Below are 26963 nucleotides of genomic sequence, written 5' to 3'. Positions count from 1 at the left end.
GTGGCTCCCTTTCCTTCCTGTCTCACTCCCTGCCACCCCCCCATCATGCTTTTTGGGATCACCTTCCAATGAGCTACTGGTACTTGAACTCAAGTCTCAGAGGTCTGTTTCTGGCAGAACCCAGTTAATGACCATCAAGACTCTAGATCTTGCATTCCACTGACATGGAATTGACCACGACCTGATGGAAAGAAAATGTGTTCTCCCTTGACTGTTCATATTCTTCAAACGCGCCTGCTGCCACCTGCCCCCCTGCACTGAGACAGATGATCCCATCAGTCCGTGGGCCCAGACACGGCCCCAGATTCTCCTCCAGACAGTATTCCCAGCAGCCACTTCCACCGGATCAGCTGTGGCCCCAGAACTGGAGCCTCTCTGGGGGCTCTGCTCAAACACGACCGTGACAAACACAATACGGGAGAGAGAGAGGAGAGAGGAGATTTTTCAGGGAACGGGGAGGGCCAGCAAGCTGGGCCGTTACCAGAGAAAGGCGGAGCGCCTGGCGAACACTCTGCCTGGCCTGCCTCCAGCTTCCCCCTCACAGGGACGCAGGGCTCGGGGGCAGCATCTTTCCCTCACAGGAAAATGCATGTCTGAACCAATCGGCATTGAACCGAGGAGCACAGAGACCCATGGCTCAGGGTGATGGTGCTGCGAGAGTCTCTCTGCTTTGTGACAAAGGCCCACGGGTCCCCGAGAGAGTTGTGCAACTAGCGGGCGGGAAGCTGGCTCACCTTGGCCCCCCCTGCTGCTGGGAGGAGGGCAAATCTCCCAGGGCTGAGTGTGCCAAGGCGTGATTGAGCCAGCCCTCCTGGCCTGTGGGCAGGGCGGGTGTCGCTCACAGATAAGCCAACCTCTGGCTGCAGATGACGATCCCTGTGAGGAAGCACTGCTCAGGACAGCGGTAAATCACTTCCTCGGAGCGGGCGCGAGGGGTGGCAGGGAGCCCTGGACGCTGGGCGCTTCCCCAGGTTCCCAGAGCTCCGGTCCTCCTCTGTGGCGTGGCCCGCTCGCCCCTGCCATCAGGAAGGGCTCAAGTGTGCCTCTCCCCCAGGACCCAGGGACAGGGCAGCATGAGCCAGTCAAGGCATGTGGGCAAGATCCGGAAACGCCTGGAAGATGTCAAGAACCAGTGGGTCCGGCCGGCCAGGGCTGACTTCAGCGACAATGAGAGTGCCCGGCTGGCCACAGATGCCCTCCTGGATGGGGGTCCCGAGGCCTACTGGCAGGCGCTCAGCCAGGAAGGCGAGGTGGACTTCTTGTCCTCAGTGGAGGCCCAGTACATCCAGGCCCGGTCCAAGGAGCCCCCCTGTGCCCTGGAGTCCCCGGGTGGGGCCGAGGCAGGCCCCAAGGGTCTCGACTCCTGCTCCCTGCAGTCAGGTACCTACTACCCCATGGCCTCGGAGAGCAGCGAGCCGACCCTGCTGCACACCTGGGCCTCAGCCGAGAAACCCTACCTAAAGGAGAAGTCCAGCGCCACCGTGTACTTCCAGATGGACAAACACAACAACATCAGAGACCTCATCCGCCGCTGCATCACCCGGACCGGGCAGGTGGGCATGGCGGGGCCCGTGTCTCCTTGACCACGGGCGGGAGGAATAGGGGCTGGTGGAGGAGGAAGAGGGGAGTATGTCCTGCTCTGAGGGATGGAGTCCAGGTGATTGGGGCTTAGCATGGACTCCGGAGTGTTACTCTCTGGCCTGCCCTGGATCACTGACTTCCTAATTCCACTTGTCACAATCTGGGTCCAAGCCACCACCACCCACTGGAACTCCTCCGATGGCTTCCTGCCTGGCCCTCCTCTTCCATCTTGATCCCCAACCACCCAGTCTCCATGCTGCTGCTGTCGACACTTTTTCTATACTTCAAGTCTAACTTGGTCCCTTCCCTGCTTAGAGCCTTCACTAGCTCCCAAATGCCCACAGTAGGAACAGCAAACGCCTTAGTATGGCTCACAACCTCTCCAGCTCCTCTCCCACCTCCTGCCCCTCAATGCCGAGTGCCCTGCAGACTCTCACACCCGCCTTGCTCTGTCTTCAGGCCTTTGCACGTGCCGTTCCCTCTGCCTGGGAACCCCTCACCTTCCCTGCTCTTCACCTGACTAGTGCCTACTCCTTCTCAAGACCCAGCACCCAAGGCCCTTTCTCAGGAAGCCTTTCCTGAATTCCCCAGGCTGGGCAAGGCACCTAGCCTCTGTGCTTCCAAATGAAGGGGCCACTCCCCTGGGGCACACACTTGTCCCTTGTCCCCTCAGACTCAGCTTAGTCTGCCCACACATGGCTGTGCAGCACCTGCATCCAGCCAGTGGTCAGGCAGAAGACGGAGCAGGCAGCAGAGAAGGTTCTCCCTCCCCAGAGTATTTGTACTTTAGTAAGTGACTTTAGAAGAAGAAAAATCCTTTAAGACCAGAGCTTGGCTGGCAGAATTGCAGGCCCCATGACTGGCATTGGCTCAGGACTTCTCTCAGTGCTCCTAGAATTGCTGGTGAATTGGGAATTCAGCTGGGGAATGGGTGGAGGGAGTCTAGCTCATTCCATCGCAGGTGCACAAAATGACCATTCAGCACAGGGCCACAGATGCCCGCTCCTCCTTCCCGAAGCTGCAGAGGGCAGGGGTGTGAGTGGACTCCAAGGAAAGAAATCTGTCATCTGTTAAGATTCTCAGTCTCTCTCATCACTAAAATGATTTATGTTGTTGCATTTAAAGAACTCAAAGAACAAGCAGATATTTAGCTCCTTTTCTGCAGGATCCCAGTATCGTGACTGAATCCCCTCCCCAGTCCAATACTGTGTGAAATCTTAAGACTCCAGAAAAAGCCACCAGGGGTGGGGAGGCTGTGCACGGTTGGGGAGAGAGGGAGTGGAGTTCTGGAAAATAAATAGAAGGTGACAATGGGTGGAGTGTGGGCTTTTCATGTCACTGGGCTGCTTCAGAGCAGTATTTCACGTTTCCCTGGCAGGGCAGCATTAGGAATGACAGATGGGCCCAGGAAGGCAGCCAGGAGTGTGGGCACCGCCTGGGGCCAGCTGCATGACCTAGGGCAAGTCCCTTGACCTCCCCAGGCCTCAGATTTCACACTGGACTAAGGTCCCTTCCAGGTCCAAGGGTTTGTTCCTAAACGTGTAGCTCTGGTCTCTCTGTGTGTGAAGTTCAGTTCTCTCCCGAGGGGTAGGGACCAGTGGTTTGGGGACATTCTCAATCACAGCTGCGGCTCAAAGGGTGAGTGAGACCCCCCAGAGAGAAGCCCTGCTGGGGCCTGTGACACAACCCTCTCCTTCCCCCTAATCCCCACCCAGCAAGGCTTCCCTCGCTTTGCCTCTCTGGCCCTAAGGCCCACTGATGTCCTTTGTTTCAGCAACACAGCAAGTTATGAATTTAGGACAACACTTAAAAATCAGAATTCACCTAAAAGTAAGAATCTCCAGCTCCTCTTAGCAGGTAGGAAGAGCTGGCTCTGCTGATGCTGAGATGTGGCCACCTCTTTGGGTAGACCTGTCTCCTTTGCCACCGTCCCCACCACTCCCTATTGTCCCAGGCTCCATGAACTTCACCCATTTTGTTTGTGATATCCCTCCCACACACACACAACACACACGCACACACACACCCACAGGCACACAGACACAGGGGTGGCCAGTTCCCACAGAGACACCCAGGGATCTAGAACTCAGCCACGGGCTGTCCATGGAAGTAGGCTGTGCCCCCCGTCCCCACACAGAGTGGAGAGAAGAGGGTGGAGAGAATGGGTTTGCATTCTCCCTCTCCTCTGGCTTAGCCCCCTGAGAAAAGAGTAGAGGGGAAGAGAGCCAGCCTGCTAGGAGTTTTCCAGAGCAGTTTCCACTCCCTAAGAAGCAGGAATTCCCCCCCTTTCCCTTCATGCTCTCATTCCTTTATTCCACAAAGCCTAATTTACAGGCCAGGCCCTGCACCCAGAAGGACAGAGGAGAACAAGAGGCCTCTCGCCTTCTGGGGAGCTCCCTGCTGGCTGCCTGCCCTCAGGGGAGAGGTGGGGAGTGGGGGTAGGATATGGGTGGGTAGCAGCCCCGGACCTGAGCAACCCTGTGTGCCTGGGAGTGGAGGGGAGGGTGACTAAGGCAGGCTTCACAGAAGAGGTGGCCTCTGAGTTGAGTCTCACAGGCTGAGTAAGAGTTTTCCCTGGGCAAAGAGGGAAGGGAAAGGAATTCTGGGCCTAGGGAGTGTCCAATGCAAAGGTCAGGAGGTGCGAGAGGGCTCCACGTCCTGGAGGTGGGGATACAGAGACATGGGAATGACTGTCACAAAGGAAGAGGTTTTTGCTCTCAGTTCCCTAGAAGCAGAAGGCACCGTATGCCACGCAGGGCCACGTGGGAAGCACCAGGGCAGTCAGGAGACAGAAGGAGCGAGAGGAACGCATGGGCCCAAACCTTGATTGTGGTTTTGCAGGAAAGAGGCAGGGCAGGGTAAACAGTTGAAGACTGGCTAGGTTGAATAATGTCAGCAGGCTCTGGGCTATAAGTGGTCCTAGTTGTCCAGTCCCTGGCCCTGGGGTGATTTAGGGCAGGGGCTATGCTTGGTGTGTGAGTGAGATGAAAGAGGTGGTTGGGATGTGGGCTCTGGATTGCTTGGTTTGCACATCACAGGTGTGCTCATGGGCAAGGTGTTTGCTGTCTCCAGAAATCAGCTAGCCCGGGGATGTCAAAGCATCATAAAATACCAACAACAAAAGCCATGATTAACACATCCTCCAGTGTGACCGAGGATCCCTGAGGGTTCCGAGACCCTTTCAGCAGGTCTGTGAGGTCCTGCCCTTTCTAACCACTTACCTGTGTGAGGCTGGACTGGCTTCATATTCTCTTATCCAAACAACATGTCACAGCAGATTGCTGCAGGAGCAGATCTGAGAAGCTGGCTGTCCTCTGTTACGCCAGACGCCACAGAGATTTGCAAAACAGTGTTACTCTGCTCACTACATTTTGTTGTTGTTGTTTTGGAAAATATAGTTATTTTTCATTAAAACATTTATGTTAACATAGAATGGGTTTAATAGTATTTTAAGTAACTAATATTAGTTATTTTTAAATAGACATTTTTTAATTTTCTCAGTTTTAGTTTCTAATATGACAAATATCAATAGGTATAATCCACATAAACCAAAGCTATTTGGAATCCTCAATAATTTTTAAGAGTCTAAGGGAGGCATGAGACCAAAAGTTGGAGAACTTTCGCAGGTAAGCCCCCTCTCCCCACTCACTCCCCTCTCCCTCTCCCTCTCCCTTTCCCTGGACAAGTAACACAGATTCACTGCAAAAAGGAAAGATCTAGTCAGCTCTCTGGGAGGTTGAGGGGGAGGCGGGAGTGGGGCACACAGAGGAGGAGGAGGGGAGAGTAGTGAGAAGGTTCCAGAGAAGCTCCCCACCCCGACCCCAGGTGTCAAGGACCATCTTTACAGGCTAAGCCTCTGCTGGGGAGTGGCTGTTCCCCCAACACAGTCATGGGGTCACTGCGAGCCAGGCTGAGGGAAGCAGGCAGGGGGACAAGGGATGACGGTCAAGGGTCAGGATGGGGGACGGAGGGAGAAACCTGAGCAGAAACTGTGCAATCCCCTGGAGGGAGCTGATGAGCCGGTCCCTCACCCTACACCTGTGACCAGGGATTCCAGGGCCACCAGGGTCCGCAAGGCGAGGTCGCTGGTGGTTCCTCTGACAGGGGTCACTGAGGGAGGGGCCAGACCTTTGAGAGAGGGACCAGACCCCCAGGGATGTGGGGGTCCCAGCCAGGGCAGCAGGGCATCTCTACCCCAGTCCTGCCAGCGTGGGGTGGCCCCCAAGGGCCAGCGGAGGTGCTCCATAGCCCCCCTCCTGGGATCTGTGATAGGCCTGTCTCCTCTCCCACGGGAGTTCCTAGAGGAAGTCACTCTCCTCTCTGGGTGCCCGGGATGTGGCGCAGCACTGGCATATTGTCACTGCTCCAGATTGGGCTGTGGGGGAGGGGAGTGCCAGGGGAGCACCAGGCACAGCCAGAGGCGACACAGACAGGTGGGGATATGTTGTTGGAGCAGGCTCGTCCCTGGTGGGCTCATCTCACAGCTGCCTTTTCAAGGGCTGTGGCCACATTGCTCTGTGGTCAGCAGAGGGGTGCTGGTGGAGGGTCCACCTGGGCCCCCTTCCCTTCCTCTGTCCACTGAGCCCTGCTCTGGGGTCCCCCAACCCTCCCAGGGCTTGACTCTCCTTCCCTGGCCCGACCCCAACCCACAAGCAGAGAAGGCTCTTTGCCCTCAGGCTGTATCTGATCATATAAACAGACAGACAGACAGTGACAGACAGTAGAGTCCTTCTCTTAGGCCTGAAGTAGAATGATTGGGGGCCTGGCTTTGGATTGGGGTCCGGGGCATCTCTCCTGCCTTTTAGCCGTGTGGGTTTTGGAAAGTTGCTTCACTTCTGTGCACCTCCGGCTCCTCACCTGGGCAGCTGGGGTGACAGTATTGTGAAGGTTACAGGAGATGACAGATGGCCGAGAGGAGGTGCTCGACAAATCGTTGCTGCTGTTATTACTCATCTGTCGAAAGCAAGCTCAGAAAAAAGAGCATGGCACATAGAAGAGAAAGAGGAGAGAGGAGAAACCAGCGTAGAGTGGGGGATGGGGTGCTAAGTGCCCCCAACAAGCAGCCCCAACGTGGCTGGTGGCCCCACCAGGACCCAAATCCCATTTCCCCTCCTACGCCCTGCCCTTCCCGGAAGCAGCAGGATTTCCAGCCCACGAGGAGCTCACATAGGCCTGGCAGGGAGTGAGGGATTCCCAGCCAGGATCTGAGGTCCCCGCAGGATGGCCCCTGCCTATGGGTATTGCCCCAGCAGACCAGCATCCCCCTGGCTGGGCCCCTCCATCTCACTCAAGCCCCCCATTCCCAGAGCCGCCTGCAAGGCGGTGCTTCCAGGCCCGCTTCCTTCTCCAGCAAGGTGTCACGGAAAGTGCTTTCTTCTTCTCAGCCAACCCCACCCCACTGTGCTGGTCCATCCCATTGGCCTTGACAAGAACACAGCTCTCCCTACCCTGTTTCTTTCTTATGCTCATAGAGGTGTGGGCACCGATTTTAATCCTCTTCCATGACCTAGATTAAAACAACAATCCATGGTGTTAGTCTAACATTATCCACACTTGCTCATGAATAACACATACAAAATCATAGTCATATTTTAACTGCATACTAGAAAAATAGCCTTTACTTTTGCACATGCTTTCATTTATATTATCTGGGCCCACGGTTAGACACACCTTGCATAATAACTAATGCTCTATTATTGTGCAGTGTTTTACATATAAAGAAATTGAGGCCCAGCACGGGCCCTGTGGCCTGGTGGTTAAGTTGGGCACGCTGCACTTCAGTGGCCCGGGTTAAGTTCCCGGGTGCAGACCTACACCACTCATTGGTGGCCATGCTGTGGTGGTGTCCCACATACAAAATAGAGGAAGACTGGCACAGATGTTAGCTCAGGGCAAATCTTCCTCAGCAAAAACATTTTAAAAATTAAAAAAAAAGGCCCAGAGAGGGTGAGTGACTTGTCCAAAGGCACTCAGCTAGTCTCCAGTAGCACCAAGGCTGGAGCCCAAGTTCCCTGACTCCCAGTAGACCACTTTTCCTCTGGAGTATGTGCTATACTTCTGTATTAGTTTCCCAGGGCTGCTGTAACAAATTATCACACATCTGGTGGCTTAAAACAACAGAAATTTATTCTCTCATGGTTCTGGAGGCCAGAGTCCAAAATTAGGATATCGACTCGGACATATTCTCTCTGAAGTTTCTAGGAAAGGATCCTTCCTTCCTCTCCCAGCTACTAGTGTTTCCAGGCGCTTCTGGACTTGTGGTCGCATAATTCCAGTCTCTGCCTCCAGCGTCACATGGTCTTCTCCTCTGCTCCCTGTCTCTCCTCTGGGTGTCTTTTATAAGGATACTTGTCATTGGATTTAGGGCCCACTGGATAATTCAGGATGATCTTGAGAAGCTTAATTACATCTGCAAAGACTCTTTTTCCAAATGAGGTCACATCCATAGGCTCTGGTGTTTAGGATGTGGACATACCTTTTGGGAGGTCATCATTCAACCCACCACCCCCTGTAAGGCAGCTCGCCCATGCAAGGGACTGAAGAATCAATCCAGCTGGGAGACAATCCCAAGAGAAGGCAGACAAGATAAACCTAGTCATCCTGAGCCTGTATCTCCGAGCATCCCTCAAACGAAGACACTGGGTTATTTCAAACCTGCCCCATTCTCTGTTCAATTGGTCACCCACTTACCAGCCTGGCTCAGGGAAACAAGGACTCACTGGAATGCAACTGGGAGGATTTACTGACCTCCTGGGGGGAGAGAATTGTCTCTTTTGTCAATACCTTGGACAAGGAAGCATTTATGTTTCAGCAGAGAGAGGCAGCCTCGGTATTAGGCATTATCAGTGCCATAAGCTTCAACGTGTACAAACACTTAATCATGTGATGACACAGCCATGGTTCTAGTGGGTCACAGGCCTCACTATCAGAACATCCTTTCTGACTTCTAGCCCAGGGTGAGCAGTTCGTAGCGGGTCCCTCCCCTGTCCAGACACCCACGTCAACGGAGCAGAAAGTCAGCTCCAAGTGGCCACCCGTGTCCTTCACTTGTCTCCATGACACTCTTCTTATCCTTGCTACTTCCCAGGTGTTGATGGTCAAAAACAACTATTGTGGGGCCAGCCTCGTGGTGTAGTGGTTAAGTTTGGTGCGTTCTGCTTTGGCAGCCCAGGTTCGTGGGTTTGGATCCCAGGCACAAACATACACCACCCATCCGCAGCCATGCTGTGGCAGCGACCCACATATAAAGCAGAGGAAGATTGGCACAGATGTTGGCTCAGAGCTAATCTTCCTCAGCTACAGAAAAAAAATTATTGTAATTATTAGAAAAATTATTTAAAAATTAGTACAGGGGCGGGCCCCATGGCTTAGTGGTTAAGTGCATGTGCTCCACTACCAGCGGCCTGGGTTCAGATCCCGGGCGTGCATCAATGCACCGCTTCTCCGGCCGTGCTGAGGCAGCGTCCCACATACAGCAACCAGAAGGATGTGCAACTATGACATACAACTATCTACTGGGGCTTTGGGGAAATAAAGGAAGAGGATTGGCAATAGATGTTAGCTCAGAGCCGGTCTTCCTCAGCAAAAAGAGGAGGATTGGCATGAATGTTAGCTCAGGGCTGATCTTCCTCACACACACACACACACAAATAAAAATAAAAATAAAAAAATAAAAATTAGTACATTATTATTACAGGTAATGTTGAAGAAAGAAAGATTGCCATAGTCCCCCCTCCAAACATGACTGCTGATTTGGCTCTGTTGTTATCTCTCTACACACGGCTTTTCCTCAGCGTCAGTCGTAGTGGACAAACTACTGTGTTCTGTTTTCTTTTTTCACTTAATTCATTTATTTTTAATACACATTTGTTAAGCGCTTATTATACAGCAATTTTTACTTTATTTCACCATGTCTTATAGTTTCTATGTAACCATTATAATTATTTATTTTAATGGCTGCCTAATAATCCACGTAATATACCACAATTTAGGTGTTAGGAAGGACTCTTGACTGGGTGACAGAAAAGAACCCCAAACAAGCGTAAGAAGAAGAACACGTATCAGCATCCACAGTGGACAAGTCAGGGGTAGGACTGGCTTCAGGCACGACTGAAACAAGATGTTCAAATGATGCAGCCAGCCATGTGTCTCCACCTCTGGGCCCTGCTTTCTCCGGGGCTGGCTTCATTTTCGGGCAGGCTGTCCCCACGTGGTGGCAAAATGGCTGTCAGCAGCTGGAGCATATAAACTACCAGCTAAGCAACCCCACTAGAAAGAGTGCCTCCTTTCCCTAAGAGTCTCAGCGGAAGTCCTGAGCTGACTCTCATGAGAATAACTTAGACCACGTGACCACCCCTAGACCAATCTCTGTGGCCAGCAGGGGAAGCAGGGCGCTCATTGGTCTGGCCTTGGTGATGTGCCCTCCCTGTGCCCAATCCAGGGCATGGCAGTAAGTCCCACCCAAACCACATCGATTGTGGAGGAGAGATGATTCCTTAAAGTGAGCTGGGGTGCTGTTGGCAGGAGGAGGAGGAATGGGTGCTTGGTAGGCAGGAACACATCTGTCTCTCCCCTTTGCTGGACATCTGGGGCTCCCCCTTCCCTGAGTTTCTGCCATGGTAGAGGATGCAGTGACTGCTGGCTGAGCAGGACTCCCTTCTCCATCCCACTGGGGCAGCTCAGTCTGGTCTAGTTTACATATGGGGTCTCCACACGGGATTTTGTTTGAGGTGAGGATTCCGCGGCTTAAAAACATTTGAAAACCAGCAGCCATAGAGTGCCTGGGAGCTCCAAATGGCCAAGAATCCATGACATTAAATCTGTTCCTCTCCTCTGAACCTGCCCGGCCACCTCCCCTTGTTCTCTTTCCCTCTCTGCCCTCCTTCTCTGTTTGCTTTCTCCCTTTCCTCCTCTGCTCTCTCCACTCCAACAGTGGGCACAGAGGCCACAGGCTCTGTGGCGGGGCTGGAGAGGTGGGGTCAGGACAGAGCAGGGGCCTCCACTCCAGCTCTTTCCCTTTCCTTGAATCCTGCCCTGTCAGACCCTCCCCGGCCCCATCCTTTCCCCTGCAGCGCAGCAGCCATGGGAATGGCTCTCCCAGGCCCACTGGGACTTGGGAAGTTTGGCTGAAACCAGTCAGCTGGCCCTGACTCCTCTGGTATTCAACCCCTCTGCCCTGGCCCAGGTCCTGGCCATCCTGATGGATGTGTTCACGGATGTGGAGATCTTCTGTGACATTCTAGAGGCAGCCAACAAGCGCGGGGTGTTCGTCTGTGTACTCCTGGACCAGGGAGGCGTGAAGCTCTTCCAGGAGATGTGTGACAAAGTCCAGATCTCTGACAGTCACCTCAAGGTAGGGGCCCCGAAAGGTACTTTATATTAGTCAGGATAGGATAGGCTCTGCTGTGGTAACAGATGCTCCCCCCGTCCCCTCCTTCCCCCGCCCAATGGTTTAGCATAATAAAGGTTTCTTTCTCCCTCAAAGTCCAATGTAGGTCAGAGGGCCCTCTCTCAACTTGTAGCTACACCAGAAGGAATACGTGGCCTCCAAGAAAGCAGTGACAGGGAGAGAGAGGGCTGGAGAATTCTGCAGGAAAAACATTTAGGACCTGATCTGGAAGAGATTTTCATCACTTCCGCTCATAGCCCTTTGACCTCACCCAGATGCATGGGGGCTGGGAGGTGTAAAGGGGCCCATGGATGGGTGGTGAGCAGCAATCTCTGCCGCACATGCCTTTTCCCCTCTCGGCTGAGGAAACCCAGTGGGTGCACTTCACAGGGAAGGGTAACACCCAAGACCTGTTTGATACGTGTTTAGGATTCCACAGCCCCAACAGGAAGCTGTTCCTCTTGGACTTAACTGAACTTCCCACTTTCTTCTCCTGCCGGGGATAAAAGAAACCCAGAGATAAGAATTTATTTAGTCATGTCAAATTTGGGGCAGCTATTTCAAGGTCAAATATAAAACCACTCATGGCTTTCATGAGGAGGCCCAGCTGAACAGCAGATGGGTGGTTCCCTGGTGACGCCCCTCTCGCTCAGGCAGGTCAGCCTCCAGGAGATCCTGCCCTCCTCGCTTCCTCCTTCCTTCTCCTCCACCCTGACCCGGAGGCAGCTGAGTTCAGGCACCTCTGGTCCTCTGATTGCTGGGTCTGTTTGATGTTACCAGGATCTCACCTCCTCGGCATGAGGCCATCAGAACAGGTCCAGAGAGTCAGCCCAGGCCTTGCCTTCATGGCCCACACCTAACAGTCCTCTACTCGCCAAGGGACAGTGAGATGTCGCCCCCCTCTCACCATCTCACAGAGCTTATGGATTGGCTGGGAGGGGCTGTTGGAGGCATTGGGCGTCCCCTTCCCAGAGCCTGCCAGCCACGGGCGGACATTCATGGGGTCCCACAATATTCCACCTTCCTCAGAGATCCCCATGCTTCACTCGCTCTTTCATTTCTCCAGCCTTCCAAGGGTTCCGGCTTGGGGTCTGGGGCAGTGGGTGCTGTTGGGGAGGAGAGGGATAAACAGGGCCACGATTCACATTGTAGACACACCTTTTCTTAGGACAATCTAGGGTCCACTGAGGTCTCCACAAAGCTGCCCCCTCTGGCTGCACTGGGCCTTCCCTCTGACCAGCTTGGGGTGAGGGACTCATGTCACTAAAGCTACTTACAAGGCAAGGCTGGGTTTGCCAGACCTCTGTGGTCCAAGGGAGCCTAGACTGAGGGCTCCATGGGCATCAGGCCCTCATCTTTCTTCTATTTTATGCTTTGTTTAAATTCTACCATCTCCCCTTTCCTTTTTTTTTTTTTTTTATTACTCAAATAATGTCGGGCCAATGAAGAAAATTTAGAAAATTCAGCCAAGGAAAAAATAAAAATGGCCCATAATCCCACCAACTAGAGACAACCCCTGTGTTATGTCTTGGTAAGCATCCTTCCACACTCTTTCCAGGGCAAATGTATATCTATAAATACATAATTAGTGAGAGAACCGTGACTTTCCTTCCAACAGAACATCTCCATCCGGAGTGTGGAAGGGGAGGTGTACTGTGCCAAATCAGGCAGGAAGTTTGCCGGCCAGATCCAGGAGAAGTTCATCATCTCGGACTGGAGATATGTCCTGTCTGGATCGTACAGGTGAGCACTGGATTGCACCTTCTGTTGAGGCTTCGCAGAGGCCAAGGCTGGGCGTGGTGCATACCAGCCCCGGCCCTCGGGCACACATGCCCACCAGCAGCTCCCAGGGCGCTTCTCCTCTGCCGGGAGCTGGGGCTTCATCCCATATATGAAGCTGGAGGCAGGACCAGCCTACGCAAAGGGGGAAATCCGGACTTCAGTGTAGAGAGGTACCTCCAAGTGCCTCAGTTTCCCTTGATATTGCCATAGGATATGGAATCCTCTTTTTCCTTTCTTGGATCTCTCAGGTGTGATTATACAGCCATGCAATTTGTTTTGTTGTATGTGCCCCATTTTATTTTCAAAATGTTTTATTATTTTAACATAACAAATCTATTGAGATATAATTCACATACCAGATATTTCATCCATTTAAAGTGTACAATTCAATTCTTTTTGGCCTCACTTTCCTCATCTGTAAAATGGGGGTAACAATACTTTCCCTCGCAGATTATTGTAAGGCTTAATGGGATAAAGTTTGCAAAACATGTGGCGCAGCTCCTAGCACACAGTAGGTCCTCAATGAATGGTTGCTACTAGCCAGCCAGGACCCTGGCAAGGCCCCAGGGGAAGGGGACACGGGATAGGCAAGATTTGAGAGGGTGAGGTCTGAGAAGATGTTGGTCCAGGGGGCTGCCAAGCAGAGCAGGGAGGGGGACGTGTGGGCCCGAGAAGAGGGCACCAAGACAGTCATCCTCTCACTTCAGAATTGCCAGGGCTCGCTGAGCTGTCACAGTGTCCTAGATAAGATGGCAAGCGTCACCCTCTGTGGCCCCCCAACCACAAACTTCCCAGACCCTTCTCCACTTCCCTCTCAGAGCATCTCCAAGTTCCACGGGACCTAAGGCTGGCGCTAGGGACCAGACATGGCAGCAGCCTGGCCTAGAAGTCAGATGACCCATTGTACAGGGAGGAAAACCTCCTTTTCCTACTACCCTCCGAGGTTCTCCGCCTGGGGCCCTGTAAATTGGACTGACAAAAGACAGATTAACAAGAGAAAAGCACACAAATGTATTTAACATAAGCTTTACATGACACGGGAGCCTTCATAAGGAAAAGAAGACCCTGAGAAATGGTTAAGCCTGAGCGTCTTTATACCATGTTTGATGAAGAGTGGAGAGTGGTGGAAAAGTGTGATAGGACAGAAGGGTATGAGCTAAGCATGGTCACTGGGGAAATGTAGTAAGACTGTTCATTCGGCTTCCTCTCAGAGTCCCTCGGTCCTTGGAGGTAAGGATGCTCCTTTCCTCCTGATGCAGGGAGGGCGCCTCTCACATGAGGGTCTAATGACCTGCCTCAGGGAGAAGGGGGAAGTCAGACTCCTTCCTGCACCTGCCGTGTCTCAGACTCCTTCAGCTTAAAATATTTCTCATGTCAGAGCGGCATATAGACTTGGGGTAGCACATCCTGATCCCCTTCACCATTAAGCACTCACTCCCCATCCCCCTCTCCCCAACCCCTAGCAACCAGCTATGAGACAAGCCAAGAGGCTTATTTAGCCATTAAAAAGATTTCCATACATTTGAAAAGGACAGAGACAGAGCTTCTGAAAGAGAAATGAAGAGGGGGAGAGTCTCTCCTCCTGTCTTCAATAGGGAGAACGGAGCCTCTCATTTGCCCCTACGGAGTGCATCATGCAGGGCTGGCCCTCGCCCTCGAGAGGGGCAGAAGGAAGCAGAACTACCCGTGTTGAGCTCTGGGCCAGGCCCTGGGTCAGGTGCCATCAGACCTGTAGGAAGGATTTAATCCCCATGACAACCTTCAAGGGAGGCCTTATTCTTGTAATTATCAGATGGGGGAACTGAGGCACAGAGAGGGTAGGTGATTGGCCCAGGGTCACCAGCTTCCTTGACTAGGTCTCAGCTCTCCAGTGCCTACTGAGATCGGGCTGGGCATGTCCTCCTGATATGGGAGGTGCTGGGAGGGTGGCAGTGGGTTGAAGACATGCGGGACCATTCCTAAGAACTGTGGAGAGTCCAGATCCTGGAGGGAGGGCAGGACAACTGTAACGCTTTTGCACTCAACAGTCAAAGGGGATCTGTCTGCCAGCCTTTCAGAGGATCCTTTCCCCTGGACCCTTAGAGTTGTCTCCAGTAAAACAAAACAGAAAGTCTCCACCCCTTCCTTCAGTCCAGCCATCCCTGGGCCTCAGATATTTGGGCTCTTCCCTCTGGTCGTACACAGTTCTCCCAAACGGAAGAGCTCTGTCCACATCTTCTCCTGAGGGGTGGGGGTGGAGGTGGGGGTTGTATAGAGGTGCTGTGCCAGGTGCTGGGCACACAGAACTCTCCTCTCTAATCAAAAAACATGGATAAATGGCCACAGAGTGGTGTGGAGTGTGCCCGAAGATCAGCATGAGCTAAGAAAGTGCAAGAGGCAGCTCCCACTTCTGCTGGCAGGTCCAGGAGGTTGGATTGGGCCTTGGAGGATGAGAAAGATTCCGTCGGGGGTAGGGGGGCAAAATCAGGCAGCTGCAACAGCATGAGGAACAGCATGATACCGGCACAGCCTTCTAACTGGCCCCTGATTCCACTCCTGCCTTGATCTGTACTCTCATCTCTGGGCTGTCTCTACCACGAACAGAAAGACTTTTACACACAAACCAGATCAAATCACTTCCATCTTTAAAATCCTTCCACTCTTGTGACTGCTCCTAGGAAAAAAAATATCCAGATTCATACCATGGCCTCTGTCTCAGCAGAATTTTTCTTCCCCCTCCACTATGCTGTAGCCACACTGGCCTCCTCCCAAGTCTTTCATGCCGTTTCATGCCTCAGGGCCTTTGCATCTGCTGTTTATTCCTTCTGCTGGATTGCTCATTCCTGTTACCTTTATCCTGTTAATTTATCTTGCAGGTGGTAGCTTCCAGTTCATTTCCTAGAGACCTTCTCTGTGGACTTATTTAGCCAAGATTGTAAACAACACGATATCAGGGCCTGGACTGGATCTGTTTTCTTCTCTATTGCATTCCTGGCATGAAGTACAGCTAATACAGTGCCTAAACATTATATGTGACCATAAACATTTGTTGAATGGATGGATGAGTAAACGAATGAGAGTCCATGTTAGGCCCTGGCCATCCAGTGTGGCTAGAGGAACAAAGTTTTTCCAACTGTGCATCACCACCCATTAGCAGAGTATGAAATCAATTTAGTGGATGGTGCCCAGAATTTTTTTTAATGAAATAGGATAGAATAAAAATGATTAGAGCACACTGAGGTAAGGGATGTTCTGGAAATTGTTGTGTGGTTACATATGTATTTGTATATGTGAGTAGGTGACGATGTAAAATGTATTTCTCCAAGAATAGCCAAGATAAATCTGCAGAACAAGCAAGGAGGACTTGCCCTCCCAGAGATCAGGACTTGTCATGGAGCTGTCATGAAGTAATCAAGACAACATGGCGTTGGACGAGGGACAGACACACTGACAAATGGGACAGACAGAAAGTCCAGACACAGACCCACACATGACAGGGCCTGTCAGAGCAGTGGAGAAAGGAGAAACTGGAAAAAAAAAAATTCTCCATGTGGAAAATTGGATTCTACTTCACATACATATATAAAAAACAAACCTCCTAATACATTAAAAGGACTTAAATGTCAAAAACAAACTTCAAAACTCTTAGTAGAAAATACAGATGAATATCTTTTAGACCTTAAGGTGAGGATTAGGTGTCTTAATACAAACACCCCTCTGTGTCAAACAGAACACAAAAAATCATTGACTATAAAAGATTTCTAATTCTGACCGTATTACAATTAAGAACTCAGGTTCATTGAAAGACATCTTAAAGAAAGAGAAAAGTCAGATTACAAACTGGGAACAGGTTTTCGTGATGCTCTGACAAGATTTGTGTCAAGAATCACAAAGAACTCCCACGATTCATAAGAGTAAAGTAGCACAATGGAGAGTGGGCGAGAGGCGTGAGCGGGCATGTCCCCAAGGAGGACACACGTGTGGAAATGCATGAAGAGATGTTCAGCACCGCTGTGATCAGGAAAATGCAAATCAAGGCTAGAATGAGTTACCCTTTTATACCTTTCAACCAGCAAAAAAATACGCAGACTGATGATACCAAATGTTGGATTTACAGGCTCTTCTCTGCATTGCTGATGGGATTGCAAATCGGTACAGTGACTTTGGAAAGTGTTCAGCATTTTCTCCTAAAGCTGAATAGTCACCTAGTTTATAACCCTGCAATTCCATTCCTAGGTTATTTCCAAGAGAAACTGGTCCACAGTACAGTGGAAGACACGTATAAGGACGTTCATAGCAGCACTGGTCACAACAGAAAAACCATGGAAACAACCCAAATGACTATCAATGGGAGAATGGATGACTAAACCGTGATATGACCACCAGGGGAATATTAGACAACAGTCAAAACCGAATGAACAGGGCCAGCCCCATGGCGTAGTGGTTAAGTGCTCACGCTCGGCTGCTGGTGGCTCAGGTTCGGATCCCGGGCGTGCACCGAGGCACCGGTGGTCGTGCCATGCTGTGGCGGCGTCCCATATAAAGTAGAGGAAGATGGGCACAGATGTTAGCTGGGCCAGTCTTCCTCAGCAAAAAGAGGAGGATTGGAATGGATGTTAGCTCAGGGCCAATCTTCCACACACAAAAAAACAAATGAAGTACAGCAACAAGAGATAACACAGATAAATCTTAGCAATATAATATTAAGTGAGAAAAACCCCCAAAGATTACATACATTGATTAAAAACATCTAAAATAAAAATATTTACTTTCTAAAATACATAAAACTTTTTTTTTAATTATAGAAAAGGAAAGTATGGGAACTATGACACAGGATCCAAGGTGATGATTTCCTCTATTTGGGGGAACCTGGAAAATGGATTGCTGGGAAGGACAGTGTGGTTAAATGCTGGTTAATGTCCAGATGCTACCTTTTCAATTTTAGGTGGTGGGTTCATAGGTGCTTATTACATTATAGAAAATAACTAAGTAAATAGCTACATAAATTAAAATGAGTCATGAACAGACCAATGATGAGAGTGGGTCTTGAGCCAAAGATTATGGTTAAGTCAATTCTATGTACTTAAGGGCCAAAAGACAATAAAAATAAAGTGTATTTCTTACCATCGGTGGTGAGAAAAGAAAGCGTAGACGCTAGAGCACGGGATGAACGGACACGCGCAGTGTAAAGGAGAGGAACCCCTAGTCAGTGCGCGGGGGCGCACAGAGGCTGCCGGCAGGTGAAGGCGCAGGGACGCAGGGGCATGCCCGGTGTGTGGGGGCCTGAAAAGTTGCCAGGGTGCCTTTGGACCCGTCTTGCTGAGCAAAGCGTGCAGTTGCTTGGCCTAATCTAGTCTGATTCCAAACAATACCAGGCAGCCGATTTCCTAGTGTAGCCACGAGACCCACTGTCTCTCTGTTTGCCACCTTCCCTGTCATCTGGCGGGCTCCAGGCTCAGCATCAGCTGCTCACCTCTCTGGGGGTGTGGGGGTGGCTCCTGGGCGGGAGGCAAGGTTTAAACAAAGCCGCTTTGTTCTTCCCGGGATTGCCCCGGCCTCGAAGAGCAGGGTTCCCACAGGCCGGGCCCCACCTTTTGGTGGCAAGGCAGGCAGGCTAGGGGCTGGAGGCTGAGACCGGTGTGGGCGCTGTTTCTACTCAGACCCTTGGTGGGGGTTGTTTCTGTCCCCCATGGTAACCCTGTCCTCCTCTAACCATCTGCCCTGGTCTCTCCCACGCCTGGGTTCACATAATTAGGGACCCAGGAATCTCTAACCTGACGCTCTTGGTGGGTCTTCTGCACTGTCACCAGGCATTTTCAAGGGTTTTGAGGGTGCGAGTCATTAGGGGAGTCTTCCATTAGAGATGGAAAGGAATTTGGTTAAATCAGGGAATCATAAAAGTAATACATAAATGCCTTGAGCATTTTGTTTTCTTTTAAAACTCGTAAATAGAGGGGGCCAAGGCCTCATTGAGGGGGACCTCCTGTGGGTGTCCAGGCCAACTGCACTTCTGCTCCTGGTTCTGGTTCCTGTAGGCTCACCCCATGGTCTCTTTCCCATCCCCGCCAAGAGCAGAGGATTCTCCCTCCCCCTCCCACCTCCTACAGGTTTATGTGCCTGAAAATGGGGCTACATTCTTTATATTTTCGTGACAATATAGCCCCTGCCTTCCAAGGAGCTGCCTGCCCCAGACCGCTGTTTGGTTAGAAGAAGTAAGTGTCGCTGCATTTCACAGGTGTTGCCGCTGAAGCCCAATTGCTAGGTGACTCATATGAGCACAGAGTTGGGGACACGGACTCAGCTGGCACTCAGCCCCTTTGTGCCTCTGCAGGGATCTTCTAAGGGGCCATGATCTGAGCACCAGGAGGGAACCCTGACCTGAGGCCAGGGCTTCACTCTGGCATATTAATTATTCACCTGCAGGCATTTGCTGGTCTCTGAGCTTCAGTTTTGTCATCTGTGAAAGGGGCACACCAGTGTCTCCCTCCAAGGGCTCTGCTGGGATGAAATGAGCTGGCACAGAGGAGCGGTGGGCGTGTGTTCATCCCCTCCCACCAGCCCTGCCATTAGCCCCACTGCCCCCAGGGGAGGGCCACAGAGGCCCCAGCCTCCCCAGTGCCAGCCCTCACTCTCTCTCCTCTTCCTCCAGCTTCACCTGGCTCTGCGGGCACGTCCACCGGAACATCCTCTCCAAGTTCACAGGCCAGGCCGTGGAGCTGTTCGACGAGGAGTTCCGCCACCTCTACGCCGCCTCCAAGCCCGTGATGGGCCTGAAGTCCCCGCGGCTGGCCGCACCCCTCCAGCCCAGAGCAGGCCCCAGCCCCCCGCCCGGCCGCCTCAGTGGCGGCAGCAGCTCCGCCAGTGACCGCACGTCCTCCAACCCCTTCAGCAGCCCGTCGACGGGCAGCCACCCCCAGAACCGGAGTCTGTCCTTATCCTCAGGCCCCGGCAGTCCCCCGGCCCCAAACCCACCTCCACCCCCCAGGTTTCAGCCCCACGCTGGCCCTTGGGGGCCCCTGACTCCACAGGCCCACTTGCCGCCGAGGCCCCACGACGGCCCGCCCGCTCTCTACAGCAACCTCAACGCCTACAGGCCCACGCGGCTGCAGCTCGAGCAGCTGGGCCTGGTGCCCAGGGTGGCCCACACCTGGAGGCCCTTTCTGCAGGCCTCCCCTCATTTCTGAAGGGTCCCTCCCCCAGCCCCGGGCTGGGCATTCCTGGATTTTCTGGCCCAAGGACCCCACCTCAACGACTAGCAGCTTTAACCTGCTTCCCTTGGAACTAAAGGCACTTGGACGAAATCATTGCCTGTGTTTGAATGTCCCCAGGCCTGAGACCATGCACCTGCTGACGCCCACCAGTCCCTGGGTTTCCTTCTCTAGTATGGCCTATGCAGCACATTCCAGAAGGTTCCAGGGAGGTGGGGGGTGGGGAGCTAGAGGACAAAATCATGGAAATAGAGCCCCTTTCTTCCAAAGAGCAGCCAGTGCTTGCATATTAATATTCCTGGAATCTCCGTAATGTAAGAAGGGGCAGATGCAGCCCGAGATTTACATATGGGTAAACTGAGGCACTGAGAGAGGGTAGGTGTGACCAAGGTACTCCTGTTTCCCAGCGCCCAGGAACGGTCCACTCCCAGAGAGTCAGGAGAAGGCATGGGAACATTCTGGATGTTTCTGGGAGAGATGGGAAAACTCCTCCTCCCTGGAAAGGTATAACTCATTCCTGGGCCCAATGAATCAGGCATCAGGCCCAGAACCTGCCACTAAGTTGTGTGGGCCCAGTGAAACCATAGCCACCAGGGATGGGGCAAGCCCAGGCGGCTAGGACATGGAGTTGGACAAGGCAGTTTTGCAGCTCAGATTTTTCCCCCAAGAGCCTTGGGCGAGCCTGGAGGTCCCTGAGTCTGGGCTGAGTCCCAGGGGCTTGAGTTCTCAGGATCTGGGAACGGCCCTGCAGCAGTGCCCAGGGCAGCCTTGAGCAACCAGGGAGGGTTCCGCATTGACCTTGCAGCCCCTGGGTGCGGCCAGCTGTCTCCAAGTCCAGGTGCTTCTGTCTGGCTTGTTGCCATCCTGAAGCATGAATGCTGCGCCCTCAGGAGCCCCATCATTCATTCATTCTCAGATTCACAGTGTGCTTTGCTCCTGGGGTGGTACTAGATCCTGCAGGCACAGCCTAGCTGGGGGACAAAGAAGAAATACAGAGCGCATAGAGAGCGCATAGAGAGCACAGAGGAGGGCTGGCCGGCCCAGCTTGGAGAGGTCGGGGGACACTTTTTGGACAAGTGACAGTTAACCGGAGACCCAAAGACCAAGGGAGTCAGCTGGGGGTGGGTGTGAGCCCGGCTGCTCCAGCCTGAGAGAAGCAGGTGCAAACTCCCATCCATCTGCCCTTCTCCATGCCCCCCTCCCCCCACCACCTGCAAATCAGCTCAGCAGATGGCTTCCCTGTTGCTGTTTCCAGCTCAGAACCCTTTGGTTCCTGAACGTTTTTTAAACCGCGGTCCTGATGCTGCCATTTTCCTACTGATGGCTGTGAGGAGGTTAGAATGACCAGGCACCACTGGGCATTCTAGACTGGATTTCAGTCTGCCAAGAGAGCTTCAGGAAGGTAAAGCTTTCGGGGTGCCAAGAGCTGCAACAGCCTGCTCTGCCCCTGCCCGTGTCCAGCTCAGTCTGGAGAGAGGAGACCTAGCAGCTGGAACAAACCCTCCTGCTCCCAGTCGCTCCCTGCCGGCCAGGTTCCCCTCTGCAGTCGTCTTAGGGGTTCACAACATTGTTTCTCCTCTCCTGGGCACCTTGTCATGTGTGACCCCTGCCTGCTGGGAAGTCAGGGGTGGTTTGCTTTGGCCAGTGGAACATGAGCGGAAGCGTTGAGGACCACTTCTGGGCAGAAGCTTTAAGAGCCTAGGAGCAGCTGGCCATGTAGGAGCCTGCCTCAGGATGGAGCCCCCTCCACCAGCCCGGGTTCCTAAGAGACTCTGGTGAGCAGGACCTCCACTCCTACCCCACCGACCTGCAGTGGATAAGTAATAAGAGCAAGAAACAAACCTTTGTTGTCTCAGCCACTGAGATTTGGGGATGTTTCTTACCGCACCATAATCCAGCCTGGCCTGACTGATACAACCTCAGGACCCACTGACACCAGGCTGGGCCATTCCTTTGTGGGACTGGATTCCCAAGGGCCCCCGGCCTTGGGCTCTTGTCCCAAGACACCATAGCCACCAGGGGACTAGCAGGGTTTGACACACCTGCAAAGCAAGTCCTTACCCAAGTTTCCAATCCTCCCAAACCGAGTTCGCCCATCTTTAATTCTGTTCTAGGCTGGAATCGCACCTGTGCCTGCTTGCTGGGGACCACCCTGAAACATCCGTTGTCTCGCCCACAGTGTGAAATACAACACCAGGAATGGGGCGCCCACGTGTGCCAGGCACCGTTTCAGTGACAGGCAGAGACCCAGACTCGCTTCTGTCCTGGAGAACCCCAAGTCAGCTGGGAGTGACACCCACGTGAACAAGCACCATGAAGAACATGAGAGAATGAAACAGTGTGATAGTCTTGTCCGGGGCACATGGTGGAAGCGGGGCTTCACTTAAGGCCAAATGCATACCCCACCCCAGGGATTCAGGATCACATTATCCACCTGCAGGATTATCAGCCAGGACTGACTGGAAGGATCGATTGCTGATGATCAACACTGCCCCCCGAACCTCTCTCTCGAGAAATTATCTGTAGCGTTCATTTGGTCCTCACCAGATACTGACCTCTATCTCCCTGTCTGCATCGTAAGAGCCCAGAGGCCAAGGGCATCTCTGCAGGCCCTGAGGGACCCTAACCACAGGGCCTCGGACGTCCCCAGTGCACGAGTGCTAACTGATCGGTCAGGGAGCTTTGCTCCTGCAAGGGAGACGAACATTCAGACGCCACAGGCCCACCTTTACGCTCCCTCTGCCCTGCCCTCACCTTGAGCTGGGCCCCTGCCTCCGCCCGTCTTGCCCGTCACGGAAGTGCCAGAGCCGCATCTTCAAATGCTTCATCTTCTGGACTCGGTCCAAGAAGCTATTGGACACAGAGCAACTGTCACTCACTTTCTCAGCTTCCTCCTGAAAAGCGTATGTGTGTCAGGAAAACTGCTCTCAGAGGATGTAAACATTGCAGACACACACGTACAAGCATAAACACGACCTCCTTTTTCTTCACTAAATATAGTGTATTCGGATTGAGACAGACAGGCTGCCTCCCAAGGTGCTCCATCCTTCTTTCCTCCCTAGGGTGTGGTGAGTGAGGGTGTCCACACGATGAGGTGCCATGCCAAGTGCACAGAGAGGCTCAAGGGAGGCGGCCACGGCACGAGGCTGCAGCGCATGCCCGAGGCCAAGGGCGAGGGGAGGCTGGAGTCCAGCCTGTGGCCGTGATTGCCAAGGCTGCTTCCCCCACTGCCCGCTCACCAAATTCACACAGAGACACCTTCTGGGCTGGGCTTTGAGAACAGAGTTTTCTAGACCCTCCCACTGAAACGGTTGCTAGTGAAGACCCCCAAGCTCTGAGCCCCATTTTCCCCATCTCCCCTGAAGAGCACAAGCCAGGCCTCGCCCTTGACTTTTCAGGAATGGAGAGGACCTGAGGAATAAGAAAGGTGTCTTAGTTGGTTCGGGCTGCTATACCAAAATACCACAGACTGGGAGGCTTCTAAATAACAGAATTTTATTTCTCACAGTTTTGGAGGCTGGAAGTCCAAGATGAGGGTGCCAGTGTGGTCAGGTTCTGATACTGGCCCTCGTCCTGGTTTGCAGATGGCTCTCTGGAGAGCCCTGCCCAATACACTCCATCTTCCATCGATAAAGATCCCCATGACTACATCGGGCCCACCTGGATAAGCCAGGGGACTCGCCCTATTTTAAGGTCAGCTGATTAGCAAAGTGAATTCCCCTTTGCTTTGTAACCTAACACATTCACAGGTGCTGGGGATTAGGATGTGGCCATCTTTAGGGAGCCGTTATTCTGCCTCCCACACTCCAGGTGTTTTGTGGAGGCCTCAGTCAACAGTGTAGCCGGGCCTAGAGAACAGGAAGAGCCCGGAATCCAGAAGTAGCAAAGCAGAGACCTGTCCCTCTGCCCCTTTCTGGGCATCTCCTTCATTTCCAATCTCTCTCCACACACCTGCTGTGTCTGCTCTTCAGTCCACTTGGCAGAACACAGCCATCTCCACATTTGTTTGACCTTGTTAGTTTCAGACCCATGAGAAGCATCTTTCATCTCTGAATCTCCAGGGGAGATTCTGATTGGTTCAGCTTAGGTCAGGCAAACCCTCCTTCCTCCCTCCAATCAGTTAGGGTCATTGAGTACAAATATGGCTGCCAGGTACCCACCGATGTGAATGAGAGGGCAGTTCCCAGAGATGGGGGGTGGGTGGTCATTAGCTCAAGGGTTGAGCAGACACAACATGGAAGCTTTAGGTGATGAAGCCACTCGGTGCCGAGGAAGAAAAGGATGAGGCAGCGTGAGCCCCAAGCAGACAAACGCCTGTCCTCTATTTCCCTTGACCTCTTCAGCAAAGTCTCCCCGCAGACACACTTTGGGAAGACAGGCCTGGAGCCAGGCCTGGGCTGCCCCTCATTAGGATCACAGTTTTGAAAGCTTTGGATTCTTTTGTATAATCCTCTTTGGTTTTTATTTGTTTGCTTTTTGCTTTTATGATTAAGATCTTGGAAAGTAGTGTATAAACTATCTTTATAGATGAAATTTCAAAAGCACTAGAAAGCTGCTTTTTAAATAATCTTTTTTGTAAACAGTGGCCTTGGATTCGTCTCATAGAGATGTCTACCTAAGGTTTTTCTAAAATGAAGCACATCTTTGTGGAAATGCAGTCCACGTGGGTGGGCAGGGGGCCCGTTGGCGCTGGCACTGGAGCTCTGCAGGGACGGGCCCACGGGCTGCTGGCTCACCAGGCTTCAGGCCACCTCTGCAAGGGCCTGGGGCCCCAGGAAGCCAGCAAGGAGCAGAAGTCATGGTACGTCCAGGAAGCTGAGCTCCACCATAAAGGGGCAAAGCAGAGACACAGTCCCCAAGCTTATGATCGAGCAAGGAGGATCCACACAATGAATATTCAGTTATAACTCCATTAAGCACTTTGGCATGGTGACGACATTTAAAGGGGGTACCTGAGCAAGTCTAGGATCAGGAACATCTCATCTGAGAGTGACCTTTGAGCTGAGATCTGTAGGAAGGGGGAGTTTGTGGCAGGGTTGGAGATTGCAGGGAAGAATGTTCCAAGTAGAGGTAACTTGAGGGGCAATGGGCTTGGGTGGGAGGATGCAGAGGGTCCAAGGACATGAGAAAAAAACAGAGTGAACTGGGGTAGAGGGGGCCCAGCCAGACCACACCACCAGAGCCTCACAGGCCTCATGAAGATCTGGGAAATCCCCGAAGGGCTCTGAGAGTGATTTTTCCTTCTTTTCTTTCTTTCTTTCTTTCTTTTTTTCCTTCTTTTCTTTCTTTCTTTCCTTCTTTCTTATTTATTGTGGAGGAAGATTGGCCCTGAGCTAACCTCTGTTGCCAATCTTCCTCTGTTTTGTACATGGGACACTGTCACAGCATGGCTTGATGAGTGGTGCATTGGTCTGCGCCAGGGATTTGAACCTTCGAACTGTGGGCCACCCACGCAGAGCACGTGAACTTAACCACTATGCTACCGGGCTGGCCCCACAATCTTTATTTTTATAAGATCTCTTTGGCTACAATATGAAGATTGCAGGGGTGTAAGAGTGTGAAGGACAAAGGACTCTCACCAGCTCAAATACCGGACGTAGATCCCCCCTTGGGAGAAAACATTGAAGACAGGTCTTTTGAGTCACAAGAGGCAAGAGCTGCCCTTGGGTCCTGTCCTACCCACCTGGAGTGCGGACAGTCACCTCTGAGGTTCATATCGGCTCACCTTCTGAGGGATTCATTCACTGACAAGAGGGTGGGGTGTCTAAGTAGGCAGGCCTGAGGTTTTTCTTCATCATCATCATTGCTCAATTAATAACCTTCACCATCTGTGCTGGAAATGATCAAGATGACTTTTGTGTAATGAAACCCAGAGGGGCCAGTCTTCCTGGGTGTCCTTTCCCAGCCTGCGGTATGGCTGAGGCATCAGAGCACAGGGTTCTCACATGCACAGACATGCCGCTGCCAGGAAGTGAGGTGGGGCAGGAGGGAGGTGTGAGCAGGTTCCCGAAGACCACTCAGCCAGTTCAGGACAGTGTAGACAGTGGGTCTGGGAGGAAGGCCAGAGGGCTTAAAGCTAAAAGCACAGGCGAAGTTAGAAGGGGACTAGGATGGAGAAGGGAAGCCAAGAGAGGCCAGAGGAGACAAGGGCATTTCTGGGAGGCCTAGACCAACGGGAGGAGGGGTTTACCTACAGAGAAACGGGCAGGGTGCTGGGGTTGCCTCAGCGCTGTGTCAGAACCTCAGGGTATTCACCTTTTGCGCAAACAAAATAAGATGCTGGCCAATTATTCAGCAATTCTTTTCAACAAATGTTCAGTGAGATGCCAGGTATTCTGCCCTGGGGATACAAATATGAACAAGACAGTCCTAGTCCCCGATTTTACGAAGTTTAAAGTCTATCATGGAAAACAGACAGGTGATTACGACACGGAGGATTAAGGGCCAGTACGGGAGTGAGTGGTGAAGGGGTACAAGCAGGAAGCCTTCCACCACGTGGGCATGGAGACTTCTGGAAAGTGAACACTAAGTTGGGACCTAAACGCTGAACGTGAATTGGCCGTATGTCGGGGGTGGGAGAGGTTCCAGACTCGGCTGCTTGTGCGGAAGCCTGCAGGTGAGTTAGGGCACATTCAAAAGCGGGGACAGGGGAGATGAAGCCCTAGGCAGCCAGTGGCTCTACTGCGAAGGGCCTGGCAAACCATGTTCCAGGCTGGGCTCTACCCTGAGGGCCATCCACACCAGACCATAAACTCCATGATCACCAGTGTCTCCGTGGCAACCAGACAATGCTTTTCAAGTAACAGGAGCTCAGTAAGTGATGGTTCACGACTCAGTGAATGGATGGAGGGCAATGGGGAGCTGCTGAGGGGTTTCCCTACTTTTCAATGGTTCCTAAAAACTGAAATGTCTACTAATCATACAAAGTCCTTTGTTTCACGCTAGAGATGAATGACTAAACTTGCAATTGCTCATCCTGCGCTCACTCACTCATACTAAAAGGGTAGTCAAAATACAAACAAAAT

At 52.3% G+C, this 26963-nt stretch overlaps 1 protein-coding gene across 1 annotated transcript; it reads left to right on the top strand.

Annotated features, from left to right (window-relative positions):
- The first annotated feature begins 1043 nt into the window (after positions 1-1043).
- SACK1A (scaffolding CK1 anchoring protein A) lies at positions 1044-20302 on the top strand. Its single transcript, XM_004431100.3, has 4 exons — positions 1044-1553; positions 10766-10933; positions 12588-12712; positions 19380-20302. The coding sequence occupies exons 1-4, from the start codon at positions 1074-1076 to the stop codon at positions 19912-19914; spliced, it is 1308 nt and encodes a 435-aa protein (XP_004431157.1). The 5' UTR covers positions 1044-1073; the 3' UTR covers positions 19915-20302.
- The last annotated feature ends 6661 nt before the right edge of the window (positions 20303-26963 follow it).

This window comes from Ceratotherium simum, chromosome 23 (genome assembly GCF_057802395.1).
Source record: "Ceratotherium simum simum isolate JZ-2026a chromosome 23, ASM5780239v1, whole genome shotgun sequence".
NCBI lineage: Eukaryota > Metazoa > Chordata > Mammalia > Perissodactyla > Rhinocerotidae > Ceratotherium > Ceratotherium simum.
The sequence above is the reverse complement of the archived record's forward strand: the minus strand, read 5'-3'. Positions and strand labels throughout refer to the sequence as shown.

Bases quoted from the DNA above. Each gene is read 5' to 3' on its own strand.
- SACK1A (XM_004431100.3), top strand. From the start codon at position 1,074: ATGAGCCAGTCAAGGCATGTGGGCAAGATCCGGAAACGCCTGGAAGAT. The intron at 1,554-10,765 runs GTGGGCATGGCG...GCCCTGGCCCAG, and splicing joins GCATCACCCGGACCGGGCAG to GTCCTGGCCATCCTGATGGA. The intron at 12,713-19,379 runs GTGAGCACTGGA...CTCTTCCTCCAG, and splicing joins GTCCTGTCTGGATCGTACAG to CTTCACCTGGCTCTGCGGGC.